The sequence below is a fragment of the Hyla sarda genome, chromosome 4 (assembly GCF_029499605.1).
Source record: "Hyla sarda isolate aHylSar1 chromosome 4, aHylSar1.hap1, whole genome shotgun sequence".
In the NCBI taxonomy this organism is placed as follows: Eukaryota; Metazoa; Chordata; class Amphibia; order Anura; family Hylidae; genus Hyla; species Hyla sarda.
In genome coordinates, this window is record NC_079192.1 from 102,150,496 (window position 1) to 102,168,068 (window position 17,573).

Consider the following 17,573-nt stretch of genomic DNA (forward strand, 5'->3'; position numbering starts at 1 on the left):
TGTGCAGAGTCCACAGAGTAAATGAACATGTTCATTCTTTCTGCTGACACGGAAATCGGAATTTCCATGCCAGAAACATTTTGCACAGAAATTTCGCCATGTGCACAGTGCAGTAGAATCCCATCAAATTCAACGGGACTTTGCTGCAGTGCATTCTCCAAAGCCGAATGCATCATGGAAAGTCCAACATGTGAACATGGCCTTAGGGTATGTTACCAACCAAAGCATATGCTGCCGATTTCTATGTGGAAAATCTGCAGCACATTACAATAGCAGAAGAGTGAATGATTTTAAGAAATGCCATTCACATGCTGTAGAAAAATCTACATAAAATACATGTGGAAATTGACCTGCAGCATGTATACTTACGTTATTGTTTTTTGTTATTAAGTTATTGGTTTTTGTTATTGTTTTTTCATTTTGACTTAAATGGGGAAGTTAAAATGTTGGTGTGGAAATACAGCAGATCTGCATAACAGTTTAAATAGTTGTTTTGTCCACAGAAAATCCACTTGATTTGGTGCATATATTTTTACCTGTGTAAGCGTATGTTTACACGTATAGTATCTGCTGCTGATTTTCTGCTGCTGATTTTGCTGCCCATTGACTTCAATGTTTAGAAAAATCAGCTGCAAAAAAATGCAGCAGATACTGTAAGTGTAAACGTACCCTAAATGTTGTGGATGTCCCACTGCAGAAAATCTGTAAGCATTTCTGTCCAGTGTGGCCTGAGGGTGCATTCACACACACAGATTTTGCTGTGTATTATCTGCAGCTGATATGCTGTTTTTTATTTTTTGCTGATTATGTTATCATTGACTTACTAGCAAAGATTAAGCAGCAGAGAAAAAGGCAATAGAAAATACTCTTAGTATTCTTTTTCTTTACCATTCAGAAACATTCAGCAAAAAATACCATGTGACTTTTGCCAGTAAATAATAAAACATGAAAAAAAATAAAATGTAAAAGGACATATAGTATGTAAAAAGGAATGCAAAACAGAATAGTATTACACATAACAATCATAAACATAAGCCTACCTGTGAGCCCGCTTGAAGGGGGACTTATCAATGACAATCTATTTGGACCAGCTATGGTGAACTGTATAAGCAAATCATAACATCAGGAAATTACTTACAGAAATGTGATTAATAATGTATAGCTTATATATGTACATGAACTTACATTCTTTCTGGGTGCATTAGAAGTGATGTCCATTGACTGAACCCTGCCCGAACACAAAGTATTAGTACACTACACAATAAATACAATATAAAACTACATACTACGGAAGAAAGCAATAACACTGTAATAGCATAGGATAGCCAAGGGCAATTTTACAGATATAAAGAAGCATCTGGGACCAGCTGCTTCTAAGTTACATCCATATGTAAAATAATGCACAACATAACACTGCTTTTTTTACATGCGATGTGTCTAGAAGTGTGAATGGCATTGGTTTTCACCACTTTAGACTTTATGCCCATTTGCTATTGTTACAAACTGGAATTCAAATAGACTTAAACAGATTTTTACCATTTGATCAAAACAACATGCATAGTACTCTGAAAGTGCAAAATACCTTTTATTGTGACACAATCAGTAATGAGAACCAAAAAGTTTACACCTTTTGGATGGCTAAATATTCACTCCCACCTCCCATCAATCACCCCAGGATATCTGCAGGATAGGGGATATCTAGATGGTTTTTGGGGTCCATCTGCTGGGACCACCCCCAATGACAAGCCTCCATACTCGGCCACTGCTCCATCTGCTGTCTATAGGACTACCACATATAGCAGACTTCAGTGCTCAGCAATGTTTGGAAGTCCCTTAGACAGTGAATGCAGCAGTGGCTGAAAATATGAGCTGTTACTCTGTTTAATCAGCCAACAAGGCACAGCAGAAGCAGCAATATGTGATGTTTTGGTAATAATAATACTATTTATATAGCGCCAACAGATTCTGTAGCACTTATACATGTACTGTATCTACAGGGACTTACGTATTTGAGGTCTGTGTTTGAGACCTTGGCACATCATACTTCCTGGTACTGGACACTTGTGATAAAGATGGAGAATACTTGTCGGAATGTACTGAAACAAAAATAAAAGAAGATGTTTTATTTCTTATATGAAACAAAATCAAAAACATGCATAAAACTTTCCTAGAAATAATTTCAGTAACTGTGATTTACTTATCATGGTTATCATGTGGGAGATAAACCACAAATCCACTTTCACAGTTAAAGTCACAAGTCAAGTAACAGCTCATTCACATCACGTTCTGGGGATACGATGGACCCCTGCCGCAACCCATTCATTTGAATGAGCCGGATGGAGTCAGCTGGTGACTCCGGTCAGCTCATTTTTGGATAGTATCTTTGTTGCCGGACTGAAAACCATGGTCTGCTGCGGTTGGTTTTCAAATTCTCCTGCCAGATCCAGCTGCGTATCCCCAAAACGTGATATGCACCCTGACTTTACAAATGCTTTGCTTTACTGTTCTCGCATTGATTTAAATTGGCACTGCAATTTGAAAAAAAAAACTAAAAACTTTCATTATGTCATAGAGACATACCAAAACGTTTGATCGTTCTGATTTTTTGAGTATTCAGACTGAATGATAAGTAGAATGAGGGAGGAGAAGTGCATGCTGTCACACAAAATAAGTCTATAGGACCCTCTTGGTCTGATAAACACAAAGCAAGCCCTTCTCTCACAGCTTGTTTTAGTGATTGGTGGGGTTCTCAACACTCATAGCCTTCCCAATCAAAACTTCTGACATGTCAACATTTTTTAAATGACAGACACACTTTAAAGGGTACATTAAATGACTGTCTTTTTAAATTTCCCTGCAACTTTTGATCCTGTTACTTATTCCGAGACTAATATGCTCTGAAAAGCATTTGCCGAAAGCCCTATAGACCTTTTTGCAACTTTCGGCAAATGCGTCTCCAGAGTGCGCCAGTCTCTGAGCAAGTCACAGGATTAGAAGATGCTTGGAAATTTAAATAGAAATCCTTGCAATAGGACAGTCATTATAGGTATGATTTAAGTTACTTCATGCTGTGCTCTCCATATACATTGCTGCTTTTAATACTTGGGAAAAATTCTGCTGGTTTAGTTTGGACCAGACTGTGGATTAGTGCCATCCAGCTTTCTGTCATGTGACCTAACATTTATCAGGTCTCGTGGCTAGACTTTTGTTATGCAGAGTACATGAGCACTGCAGGATAGAAGGATAGTCTTCTCTAGAGGTAAATATCACCAATTAACAGGAAAATGTACAAAAAGATACCACATATATTAAGTATGAGGGCTTTATTCCTTTCTGAATTTAAAGAGGTGTTACAATTTAAGCAAATTAAGGTTCTCCCTTGTATAGCTAAAATCTGGAATAACACTTTCGCACCTTATACTCACAGTCTGCTATAAAGGAATGCATTCATCCAAAAAAACAAACAGCTAAGCTCTATTCACACATCTGTTAGTTCTTTTCCAGCAGGTTTACGTTGTTTGTTTGTAGGTAATAATAGCTAAATATGCTGCAACATTCTGTCTAGTGAAAAGTAAGAGATACCTGACAGACCTATTATGAATCAATAGGGGCCAAACCCCCATAAACCTTAAACTGTATCTGTCATTTATCAGGTAGATTAGACGGCTCACCTCCGCTGCGTCTCCCACACCTCGCCCGGACTGACCGGCAGTGCCACCGGTCTACAACTGTAGCAAGAAGCAAGGAATGTCCAGCGCGATGGGATGCAAGCAGGAAACTTTATTTCGAACACATGGTCAGCACATAAAACCAACGCATTTCGGGTCAGACAGGACCCTTAATCATGGCATACTAATTTTACAAAGCACAAAGTTTAAATAGAAAAATACATGGTCACGTGTGGAGTGACATCATTAAGAGTTAAAATAATTACATCAAAAACATGGAATGGATTGCACAATAGAGATACATCTGTGGAACATTGAGATTAAACCAGTACAATTCACCTTTAATCATAAAAAGTATATGATACTATAAACAATGAATCCCATGTAAATACTCTAAGCCCCAAAATAACAGGAATATTAATAGAATCATAAAAGAGACATGAGTCCTGTAAATTCGGAGACCTGAGGAAAAACTGCTCAGCAGCGAACCAGTATATTTAATAAGTAACTGCAAGCAAAGATATGTGTAGTCCAGCTCACTCCCTCAGCCCGTCGCGCAGGACCGGTGTGGGCAGCACCGACTGGAAACAACGAACAAAGGCAGAATGTCCAGCGCGAGTATTAGAGAACAGGATGTTTTATTCCAATAAAAGCAAAAAAGACCAGGAGAACATGACAAGGTGACGCGTTTCGGTCCTAAAACTGGACCTTAGTCATACACTAACATACAGTGAGTACAAACCTTATATAGGTGGCCCCTCAAGCAACGACCAGTAATCCGGCCGCGGCAGAATTGGGTCCTCCTCCTCTTTCGTGACGCGGGGGTGACATGTAAAGCCCGGAAAGAGAAGAGGAAAAGACAAGAGAAAAAAGACGAGGAAAAGGAATAGGGGAAAAAAGAAGAAAGGAAGGGAGGGAAAAAAGGAAAAAGGAAAAAAGAAAAGAAAGGAAGTAGGAGTAAAGGACAGTCACCCTCACGTGACGGAACAGGGTAACACTCTTAGACAATATAAAAATATCAATGTTTATTAAATATAACCACAATATCATAAAAAGAAAATTATAAAACACAATCATTCTCTAAGAAAAACTCCCCTGGCAACCAGAGGGAGAAAAATGAAAGGAATGAACTATAAATATGGTTTCATAGGGGGAAATATACTCACTATAAATAAAGTGAACAGTAAATTGTATAGTAATCACATATTACCCATAAAGGGGAAAAAATATATAATAGTAGTGTATATATCATTTAAAGTATATCACTCTCTCAAAAGAGAGAAGATACTGCATCCTATGAAACCATAATATAGATACTCGTACAGAATCAGCACATACCTAATAAAACCCGAATACTGAAACCAGCAAAGGGGGGGGGGGGGGAGTTTGAACAGAGTAGCCACAGACATCATTATTAATGGAGACAGAGAGAATAGTTGCAATAACAATATGATAGAGGGAATAAATACCAATATTGGAGCAAAACATGGGTATTCAACCACCGCACCTCCTTTATCAGCATTTTTTACTACTAGATCTTTATTATCCATAATTTATTATAGGGCGGTTTGTTCCGCTGAGCACAGGTTGCTATGGGAATGATGTTGTTTCACTGAGGCATGTAACTGGACTAAATCCCTTTCTACAAGTTCCTGATACCTATCTAAGGCTGTAGTACAAGATGTAAGTGGATAGAACCTGCTGTTTGATGTATGAAAAGATGGAATGGAACTAACACAATTACCTGAATCCACACTTAATGCATGCAACAAAAGTAAATTGTATTCATCTAAAAAAATCAGTACATATAACATCCCCAGTATTACATAAAGTATCCCCATTTACAGTTTCCCGTTGTGAGTCCTCACATAGAGAAAAATGTCTTTTGACTGTCAGATCTCGAGCCCACTTGTTGATATCCAAAATAGTAGAAAAAAGATTATTAACCCCTTAAGGACCGGGGGTTTTTCCGTTTTTGCATTTTCGTTTTTTGCTCCTTGCCTTTAAAAAATCATAACTCTTTCAATTTTGCACCTAAAAATCCATATGATAGCTTATTTTTTGTGCCACCAAATCTACTTTGTAATGACGTCAGTGATTTTGCCCAAAAATCTACGGTGAAACGGAAAAAAAATCATTGTGCGACAAAATTGAAATTGAAAAATTGAAAGTTTTGTAACTTTTGGGGGCTTCCGTTTCTACGTAGTAAATTTTTCGGTAAAAATGACACCTTATATTTATTCTGTAGGTCCATACGATTAAAATGATACCCTACTTATATAGGTTTGATTTTGTCGGACTTCTGGAAAAAATCATAACTACATGCAGGAAAATTAATATGTTTAAAATTGTCATCTTCTGACCCCTATAACTTTTTGATTTTTCCGTGTATGGGGCGGTATGAGGGCTCATTTTTTGCGCCATGATCTGAAGTTTTTAACGGTACCATGTTTGCATTGATAGGACTTCTATGCTGATCACTGGTTCCTCATAAGAAACCAGTGATCAACGATTCTGCCGCATGACTGCTCAGGCCTGGATCTCAGGCACTGAGCAGTCATTCGGCGATCGGACAGCGAGGAGGCAGGAATGGGCCCTCCTGCTGTTCTGTCAGCTGTTCGGGATGCCGCGATTAGCCGCGGCTATCCCGAACAGCCCGACTGAGCTAGCCGGCCACTTTCGGTTTCACTTTTAGCCGCGCGGCTCAGCTCTGAGCGCGCAGCTAAAGGGTTAATAGCGCGCGGCGCCGCGATTGGCGCTGCGCGCTATTAGAGGCGAGTCCCGGCTTCACTATGATGCCGGGCCCGCTGCGATATGACGCGGGGTTACTGTGTAACCCCGCGTTATATCAGGAGAGCAGGACCAAGGGCGTACCTGTACGCCCTTGGTCCTTAAGGGGTTAAAGTCACAAGTGGGCACAAACTGTCTCCTAGCCTGTTTCTAACACAAGATAAAACTCCAGGCATGTCTACTTGGCTTTCACATCCAGGTAGATAGAAATGCGGTCATATGCAGTGTATCACCTGTTCACACATAGCGGTATCCAATTCTTTCATCTCCTTCTCCACAGGGAAATAATTTGCTAATAGAACGTATGCAAACTGCAATACCACATTTGTAGTCTATTTGGCGTCTTGCTGTAGCTGCCAATGTCAGTATGTGGGCTGTACTTCTAATGCCCTTAAAGTCAGAATACGGCGACATATAGCTGATGCTAAGAATAATCAATTTAATATATCCTCATTGTCTAAACACTTCAGAGACAAACATAATGGTGATGTTTCCTCACTGAGAATTAATGTGATTGAAAAAGTAAAAAATAACATCAGAGGGGGTGATCTGAGGTGAAAATTGCTCAACAGGGAATCCTACTGGATTTTCTTACTTAATACCAGAGAACCGTCTGGGTTGAATCTCAGACATGATTTGATTCTTGTATCAAAAATGTGTAGCTCACTTAGGATATGGGGAAGAACTTACTTTTTCATATTTTAATTCATATTTTAATTTTCGCTTTTAGTGTAATCTATTTATATATCACATGAATGAACATACCTTCATTGTCATGTCTAGTATATTGTATACATCTCCTTTTCCTTTCTTTCTTTCTTTCTCTCTCTCTCTTCAATCTACTTTTTATCCTATCTTATTGGATCCATCCCTTATTTTGCAATAAACTTTGAGTTTCTCTTACCCATGTTTTACTTGTTACCTTAATCATTATGACATCACTAAATGTAGACTACATAAATACAGACCTTTTCACCAGGTATTTATATTTCTTGTCACTGAAGAAAAGGCCCGCGGCCTTGAAACGCGTCTGACCCGTGATCAAGCACTACTCTATTAAGTGTACATCACTTGAAAATAGACTATATCCACTATTTTTAATTTGCAACTGCTGGATGCCCCTATCATTGGGACCACTGTGACGCGCGAACTGCTAGCGCCCTATTCAGATCCGCACCTGCTTCCTGTAATCTTCCATCACAGCCCCGGGCGGCAGAACTCCCGGACATCACCCCACGAGGCCGGACGCCATTCCGTGCCAACCCGGGAACTTCTTAGCCCACCGGAGAGCCACTCACCCAGACTGCACCTCAACAAGGCACCGCAAGTACAGACAGACATCGCTACCTTAAGATACTGCCGTACCAAGCCTGCATCTGAGATCTGCCGAGGAGGGTGAGTGGTGCTGTGCACCGTTCCGTTACGAACATTACCTTTACAAACACCGCTGATACAGTTATGTTATAACTATCTCAAAACTGCAACAAGGTTACAAACTTTACTTCTGGATTTATTGATACAACTGCGCATCGCAATACAGTCACAAACGGCACGATTTATGCTACTGGAGACTCTGATATAATTTCAGTACCATTGGAATTTATTGCTACTACTTTTCTACAATATTGTTGGTTGTGACGAATTGTGAATCATATATCTATTTATACCAACACAACTTGTTATAGTGGATATATATATTTTTATTATCGTTTGATTAGTGCTACATTTATTTTACCTAATATCACATACACCTTTCGCTTTTGCAAGGGCCCTGCAGGGCGATCGTTCGTATTTTTATTATAATAAATATACTTTTATTGGATCCTAAACTTTTCTTTCTTTTCCTCATTCCTACCCTCAGTGCTCTTGAGGACTGGTTTTTGTATATATATCATATATACATCCCTCCTTTACATATATTTCTTAGGCCTATTGGGTGAAGGCATCACCTTTAACCTCGAGCACCCCCCTCCCCTCTTCTTCCCCATATCCTAAGTGAGCTACACATTTTTGATACATTTTACCCTCATTACTCACCCAGTGTTTTAAGTGCTCCCTAGTGGTATACATCCTTCTTTTCCTATTTTCTTTCTATCTTCTGCCTTTTTCTATATTCTATTACTAGAATGAATATTTGGACACACCTCGAGTCCAAAAAAAGATCTATTGACGAGTATTGCTTTTCTGACAATGATTTTAACCTAAATCCTCCATGCTCTACTAACAACATCGAACATAAATTAACAATCGCACAGATTTTTAGACAATTAGAAAACACATTATGTAAACGTCTCAAACAACAATGGGAAGTAAAAAGCCTGCAGCAATATCTTAATCTTGGCCTTACCCCAAAAGGTCTCACCATTTTCAAAAATGCTGCAGGAGACCTGAATAGCCCAGAGTTTACTATCAAATGGGACAAATTGCTGAAGGAACAATCAATTAATATTGTTAAGCTTGTGATAGAAAGAAGGGGGGAATTGGTCAATGATCTGGACAAAGAAATTGAACAAATGAAAGCCACCTTAGAAACTTACACTGTAGATGAGGAATATAGAAAATATGAAAATCTCACCATGAAACGCCTAGACACTTTAGAAAAAGAAATCACACAGAAAAAATCAAAAAAGCTTTCTTGGCAGATTAAGAAAAATACACCACCTACTAAAAGTAATGAAGTAGAAAACACACAACCACAAACTGAACAAGTCCGAACAAAATACACTATACCAACACACAATAGATTTGCTCCTTTGAATGATACCAACACTGATTATCATTTTTTAGGAAGACAGAGAGGAAGGTCACCCTATCAATCACCAAAAAACTACCACAGACACAACCGTTACACTCACCATTACCAACACAGGTATTCTCCACAACCACACAACAATTATCACAGATCACACTTTACACACCAACCTTATCACCCACCAAGGACACCCAACTATACACGACACCCACCCACCACACGTTATCCACACACCTACAATCCAGCAATCTACCATTCCAAGACACAATCAGTGCAGGTAGAAATTCATCCGATACCTCCAACCCTCTCATTGCACACCAACACCCCAAAAAAAAGAGGGTTAGAAGAAGACAGAAACGAAACACAGCGAGGAGCACAACCACCATCGAAAATAGGAAAAACCACATAGTGAATTCCAACATCATTAATTTAAGTACAATCCCATTAACTGAAACACAAACTAAACTACTTAACAAAGGTCTGAAATTTGCACCGAGTCAACCGCTTAACAGGTTTGACACATATATTGGCGTGGAGAAATATGTAAGAAAGCTATGTCTCAAAAAATATTTTATTAAACAACCCATCACTAACCCCACATCCTTTAACACAAAATACAACCACACTAACTGCACTTTAAAATCAACCTTCTATCCGAAACACAAAATAGGTCCAGACATCCTCACTTTTAAAAAAGCTGTTGAAACAGATATTAGAAAATTAAACATCAAAACTAACATCAAAAATAACAATATTACTTTTAAAGAGAAAAAAGCCATATCAGAATTACAAAAAAACAATAATATCACGATCCGCCCCGCGGATAAAGGGGGTGGGATCGTGATATTAGATACAGAAAAATACAAGAAAGAATGCCTACGCCAACTAGCAGATACCCACACATATACTAAATTAAAATCAGATCCCACAACAGAATTCAGTAAAGAACTAAAAATATTATGTGACAAGGCTTTGGATTCCGACATCCTAACACCCAAAGAGCATGAATTTATTTTGGGGACTCAGGAGAGGTTACCTGTTTTCTACTGTCTCCCCAAAATTCACAAAGATCCCACCAATCCCCCTGGTCGCCCCATAGTGTCAGGCATTGATTCACTTACATCCAATCTCTCTCAACTGATTGACCGCCTCCTTCAACCCATGGTTCAAACAACTCAGTATTACCTTAAAGACACTACTCAAGCTGTACAGATACTAGAAAATATCAAATGGGAATCAGATTATATTCTTGCCTCACTAGATGTGAGCTCTTTGTATATTATCATTAATCATACGGATGGATTAAAAGCAGTGCAACATTTTTTAACCAAAGGAGACATTTTATCGGAACAAATTGATTTTATCCTTCAAGCTATTAATTATATTTTAACACATAATTATTTTGAAAATGAATTTTATTTGCAAGCTACTGGCACGGCCATGGGTACGAGATTCGCGCCCAGCTACGCTAACTTGTTTATGGCTGCCTGGGAGCAACAATTCATCTCTCCCAGGATTGGCGCGGATCTCGTACTATGGCGGCGCTATATTGATGATATAGTTTTTATTTGGAAAGGCCCGAGAAACTTGTTGGAAACTTTTATCCAAGAAATTAATATTAATAATTTTAACTTAAATTTTACTCCACATATAAGCACAGGCACTTTGGAATTCCTCGATCTTCTAATTACCATAGACACATGTAAGTTGATCTGCAGTACGTACCATAAACCTGTAGCTAAAAATAGTTTTATCCTTTTTAATAGTTGCCACCTACCCAGGTGGCTTTTAAATGTCCCTACAGGACAGTACCGCAGACTAAAGAGAAACTGTACCTCTCAGTCTAAATTTGAAGAAGAGGCCCAAGCCCTTACGGAACAATTCTTGGATAAAAGGTACCCAAAAAGTGTTTTAGACAAATCTTTTAACCAAGTCCGTACCTTGGATAGATCCTCTTTCTTTGTCCCAAAAGAAAGTAAGATATTACCTCAAAATGATGAACCTAAGATTATATTACCTTTCAATAGAGACTATAAGAAAATAGAAATGATTATCAAAAAGAACTGGCACTTTTTATTGAAGGATAAAATCATTGGACAAAAAATCCCTCCACACCCGCCGATAGTATACACAAAAGCTCCAAATTTAGGCATTCAAGTTGCCCCCACAGTAAAACAATCAACAGTTTCCCTAACATCATCTACATGGCTACATAGCAAGGGATTCCATCGATGCGGCACCTGCTCAGCCTGCAAAACTACAAACTTTCCCAAAAAAATTACCGAAATTACATCTACATCCAACAATTATACCCATAAAATCACAGAATGTCTTACCTGTCACAGCAAGGGGGTTATTTACTTAATCCAATGTACATGTCAGAAACAGTACATAGGCCGCACGAAAAGACAATTAAAAACACGGATGGCGGAACACATCTACAATATAAAAAGAGGTCTAAAAACACACCCATTGTCACTACATTTTGCAGAGAAACATAACCATAACCCATCAGATTTATCCTTTTTAGCAATTCAGAATGTAAGAAAATGTTGGCGTGGTGGCGATTACATCAAGAAGATGTCCAAAGCCGAATCAAGAAAGATATTCGACTTTGATACTATCAAGCCGAGGGGACTCAATGCAGAACTCGAAATCTTCGGGTTCCTTTGATCCCATCTTGGAGTGCGGCTCACCCTCACGACCCGTCACTGGCTGGTCGTTTATCGACCCAGTGACGGCTCCTGGGTCTGAGCCTCCCCAAGAACTCTCTACTGTCAAGCCTCCTTCGGTTGTTTGTCCAGATCCTTTCCCTTCCCTCCCTTCCATAGTTCCCATATTTTTCATATTTTTTATATTTTTTTATATTTTTACATTTTTTAAATTTTTCTATATTTTTTCATAATTTGCACATTTTTATAGTTTCATCATTTACTTATATACCCATATTTATTCAACTATATTCTCATATTGTTCACACTAATTTATATAGCTTTATCATATGCCTATTACATATATTCTATATTATATGTATTTTTATAATATATAATATTACATAATTCTTACCATTGCATACTTTCACATGAGTACCTATTTAAACTTACTTTTTCATATTTTAATTCATATTTTAATTTTCGCTTTTAGTGTAATCTATTTATATATCACATGAATGAACATACCTTCATTGCCATGTCTAGTATATTGTATACATCTCCTTTTCCTTTCTTTCTTTCTTTCTTTCTTTCTCTCTCTCTCTTCAATCTACTTTTTATCCTATCTTATTGGATCCATCCCTTATTTTGCAATAAACTTTGAGTTTCTCTTACCCATGTTTTACTTGTTACCTTAATCATTATGACATCACTAAATGTAGACTACATAAATACAGACCTTTTCACCAGGTATTTATATTTCTTGTCACTGAAGAAAAGGCCCGCGGCCTTGAAACGCGTCTGACCCGTGATCAAGCACTACTCTATTAAGTGTACATCACTTGAAAATAGACTATATCCACTATTTTTAATTTGCAACTGCTGGATGCCCCTATCATTGGGACCACTGTGACGTGCGAACTGCTAGCGCCCTATTCAGATTCGCACCTGCTTCCTGTAATCTTCCATCACAGCCCCGGGCGGCAGAACTCCCGGACATCACCCCACGAGGCCGGACGCCATTCCGTGCCAACCCGGGAACTTCTTAGCCCACCGGAGAGCCACTCACCCAGACTGCACCTCAACAAGGCACCGCAAGTACAGACAGACATCGCTACCTTAAGATACTGCCGTACCAAGCCTGCATCTGAGATCTGCCGAGGAGGGTGAGTGGTGCTGTGCACCGTTCCGTTACGAACATTACCTTTACAAACACCGCTGATACAGTTATGTTATAACTATCTCAAAACTGCAACAAGGTTACAAACTTTACTTCTGGATTTATTGATACAACTGCGCATCGCAATACAGTCACAAACGGCACGATTTATGCTACTGGAGACTCTGATATAATTTCAGTACCATTGGAATTTATTGCTACTACTTTTCTACAATATTGTTGGTTGTGACGAATTGTGAATCATATATCTATTTATACCAACACAACTTGTTATAGTGGATATATATATTTTTATTATCGTTTGATTAGTGCTACATTTATTTTACCTAATATCACATACACCTTTCGCTTTTGCAAGGGCCCTGCAGGGCGATCGTTCGTATTTTTATTATAATAAATATACTTTTATTGGATCCTAAACTTTTCTTTCTTTTCCTCATTCCTACCCTCAGTGCTCTTGAGGACTGGTTTTTGTATATATATCATATATACATCCCTCCTTTACATGATTTGATTCTTACTTATTAAATATACTGGTTCGCTGCTGAGCAGTTTTTCCTCAGGTCTCCGAATTTACAGGACTCACGTCTCTATTATGATTCTATTAATATTCCTGTAATTTTGGGGCTTAGAGTATTTACATGGGATTCATCGTTTATAGTATCATATACTTTTTATGATTAAAGGTGAATTGTACTGGTTTAATCTCAATGTTCCACAGATGTATCTCTATTGTGCAATCCATTCCATGTTTTTGATGTAATTATTTTAACTCTTAATGATGTCACTCCACACGTGACCTTGTATTTTTCTATTTAAACTTCGTGCTTTGTAAAATTAGTATGCCATGATTAAGGGTCCTGTCTGACCCGAAATCTGTCATTTAGGAATAAAAGCTTTTTACATGTCACAGAAACATGTCAAAAGTTTTTATTGGTCAGGGTCTCAGTGCTGAGACCCCTAACGATCAGGAGAACGAGTGGGGAGAAAAGCATGGAGCAATTTTTTCTTGTCTTATAAGTCTATGGGGAAGAGATAAAGATTGCTGAGAGGTGTGGAATAAAGTTTGCTACCATGTACTTATCCCTGCTGATTTTCCTGATCAGTGGGGGTGTTAGCACTAAGTCCCTGATCGATAAAAACTTTTGACACATCTTTGTGGCATAAGTTTTAGTTTTTTTATTTTATTTAAATGACAGGTACAATTTAACTTATCATGTTTGATCCATCAAACAGTTCATGAAAGATCACAACTTATCAGTCATAGCTGCCATGGATCTTGTAAAACTAAAGCCATGGTGCCAGTGTGAACAGAACCTAAAATACATGCATTAATTCTGCTGTTGTGCCTTACAGTTGCTCTAAGTCTTAAAGTATATAAAATTATGCAATATTGCAACATGATATCATGTGACTGTCCCAATAGCATATGATAATATTTGCATTGTGTATGTCCACACAGCTTCCAGCAGCTCTTTCTTACTTTTATATGTAAGGACTTGCTTTATTTGTATTAGCTATCTACTTATTTATCTCTAATCCTGACTTTTTTTTATTATTTTTGGATGACATTTTGGGGCTTCAGAACCCATTACCAGGTTTCCATATAGTTATCAAGAGTCTCAAGATACAATAATTTTAACATACAATGGTCGTCCTGGAACCAGTTCATATTGTAACTTGAGAGACCACTGTATATGACAGTGGAAGAATATCAATATCTTGTCATCAGGCCAACCAAAAAAACCAATGAGAACAAAAATATAGAAGTGAATCTGCAAGGGGGCGCAGAATAGTTGAATATATTGTAATATATATATACATATATATATATATATATATATCTATATATATATATATATATATATATATATATTGTATATTTTAACTTACTTGAGTCCATATTCCTTAATGTATTACATGCTGACAGTCGACTGTAAGATGGAGAAGCTCTTAAACTGTAACTCAAAAAGAAGATTGTGATCTAAGAGTGAGCTTAAATTAAAACACTAAATACTACCAAAGCATAAACAATACGTAATATTTATAACTAGTTAGTGCAAAGATTTAAGGCCCCCATACCTTTTAGATAAAAGCTTACCAAACCTGCTGATTTTGAAAGGACTGGATGGCTGTCAAATTTGTATGGGGGACTTCTTGACTCTCCACCCACAGTTGAGAGAGAGAGAGGAATGGGGCATGTTGGATTACAACTGCATCTCTTAGGAAAATAAGCTACCTAGATGGACTCTGGCAGCGGCTTATCCCGCCTCTCCCCATTAAAAGGGTACCCTGCACTGTATATCTTATCCCCCCAATCTACGGGTGGCACCCCAGGCCTGGTCGTGACATCACGTCACGCCCCCTCCATTCATGTCTATGGGAGGGGGCATGGCAACTATGATCGCTCGTCACGCCCCTCCCACAGATACAAATGGAGGGGGCATGGCCTGACGTAACGACCACGGCCGCCTGAACCCAGCGTTCTGAACAAAAATGTTCAGAACACCGGGGTGCAGTCATGCCCCCTCCTATAGACATGAATGGAGGGGGCATGGTGTGAAGTCATGACCACGGCCGCCAGAACCCAGTGTCCTGAACAAAAAAATTTCAGAATGCCGGGGTGCTGCCCGGAGAACACGGGGGGTCCCAGCGGTCGAACCCCTCCCTGACGATCAGACATCTTATCCCCTACACTTTGCTTAGGGGATAAGATGTCTAGCGGTGGAGTACCACTTTTAAACACTAGAATGCTTGGCTGGAATCAGGAGAGATAGCTGTCAGCCGAATGACTGTGTGGCCAACAGCTATTGAAAGTGTATGGTTACCTATAGTGGAGTTGTTTGTTGCTAAGAATGCATATTTTTATACAGTGATCCTCAACTTAAAATGGCCTCAACATACAATATTTTCAACATACAGGGGTCTTTTCTGGACCATTGTAACTTGAAACCAGACTCAACATACAATGCTACGGACAGTCCAGATCTGTGAAACGTGTCAATGGCTGGAAGAACCGACCAATTGCAATGGGCATTTCACTAGTAAAACACAAGTATTCCTAAAGTGCATGCACTGACTGGTGTCTGGTAGCACCCCCTACAGTACAGGGAGGTACTACATGTTCTATACTATAGCTGCTCCAGGTGGGGGTGGCTTCATTTAACTTTTTTAGGATACTGTGTACTGTACAGGACCCTGAAGAAGCTCCTGTCCTTTACATAGACAGTGATTTACAGCTCCCAGCAGATCTTTCTTACTTTTATATGTAAGGACTTGCTTTATCTGTATTAGTTATCTACTTAGTTTTCTTTAATCCTCACTTTTTCCTATTTTTAGATGACATTTTGGGGTCTTTAGAACAATTACCAGGTATCCATAGAGTTATGGCTTCAACATACAATGGTCCCAACATACAATGGTCATCCTGGAACCAATTAATATAGTAACTTGAGGTATCACTGTACTTAAATAAAACAAATAAAAAGCTAAAGAAAATTTCTTATATAATGACAGACTCCTACCTTTGTAATTGTTGAATAAGTTCCTTAATTGTTTCTTCTAACTTTGCTATCTAAACCAACAAGAAAGTTATAATGTGATAAATTTCATATGCTTGCATTTAGAAAGGAATATGGAACTACAACAAAAATCTTGAGAAAAAGACACAAGAAAAGGTGCCAAATGGATTATAAATGGACGAGTCTGTAGCCAGGGTGACACTTATAGGATAGTAATGGAAAGTGTAACCTGGGAATGGCTGTAAAAATTGTAATACAACTATGTTAATGTTTTCTTTACTGTACATTTAAAAAAAAATATATATATATATATATATTATATATATTATATTATTATATTTTTATATATATAGATTGTCACGTCTATGCAGGGAAGGAGTGCACACTCCTTCTTACGTACCCGCCCTAGGTAGCGGAACCATAACCGCAGTGACGGTCCCTACTAGGGCAGTCCAGTCAAAATAATAAACTATAATGCAGACGGAGGTCGGGACACAGAATGGAATCACTCTGGACTAACAGAAAAATAACTAAACATACACACAATAAGTAGCTCTCCACAGTCCGAGTCGAAGAGGTTACATATAAGCCAATTCGCAAAGCCAGTAGAAGAGTCAGAGAGCGGAGCCAAAGGGTCAAAATGCCAGATTTAACAGATACAATATAAATGCTTGCTAAGAGTACACAGAGCTTTAGCAGACAAGGATTGGGAGTTGACGAAACCTCCTGCGTTCTTCCGGGGTACAAATGGACCCTATCTGCATAGGTTCATCCTCAGGCACAGATTTGGAAACAGGAATCAAGCAGGAGAGGAGAGACAGAGGATGAAGAACGTACAGCTTAAATCTTGGCTTGGTCAAGGGTGTCAGTAGAGGGATAAGTTACAAGCATGTCCTTTAAGGTGTCAGATAACACTAGTCTGGACTGACAAATCAAGGCTGGAGTATTCTAGTTGGAGGCCATGCACCACTTTCTAAAATCTGCATAGTACTCCTCTACTGGTCTGCGATC

The 17,573-nt window shown here is 38.5% G+C and overlaps 1 protein-coding gene across 5 annotated transcripts in view; it reads right to left on the reverse strand.

The window, feature by feature from the left end:
- Positions 1 to 17,573, reverse strand: part of RNF212 (ring finger protein 212) — a 102,525-nt gene that overhangs the window by 10,800 nt on the left and 74,152 nt on the right. For all 5 annotated transcript variants that reach the window (XM_056571822.1, XM_056571821.1, XM_056571820.1 and 2 more), the window contains exons 6-10: positions 16,566 to 16,615; positions 14,935 to 14,999; positions 2,006 to 2,096; positions 1,186 to 1,228; positions 1,041 to 1,101 (exon numbers count right to left, since the gene is read on the reverse strand). In XM_056571822.1, coding sequence (XP_056427797.1) covers positions 1,041 to 1,101; positions 1,186 to 1,228; positions 2,006 to 2,096; positions 14,935 to 14,999; positions 16,566 to 16,615 — 310 coding nt within the window. The remainder of the gene's footprint in view (positions 1 to 1,040; positions 1,102 to 1,185; positions 1,229 to 2,005; positions 2,097 to 14,934; positions 15,000 to 16,565; positions 16,616 to 17,573) is intronic.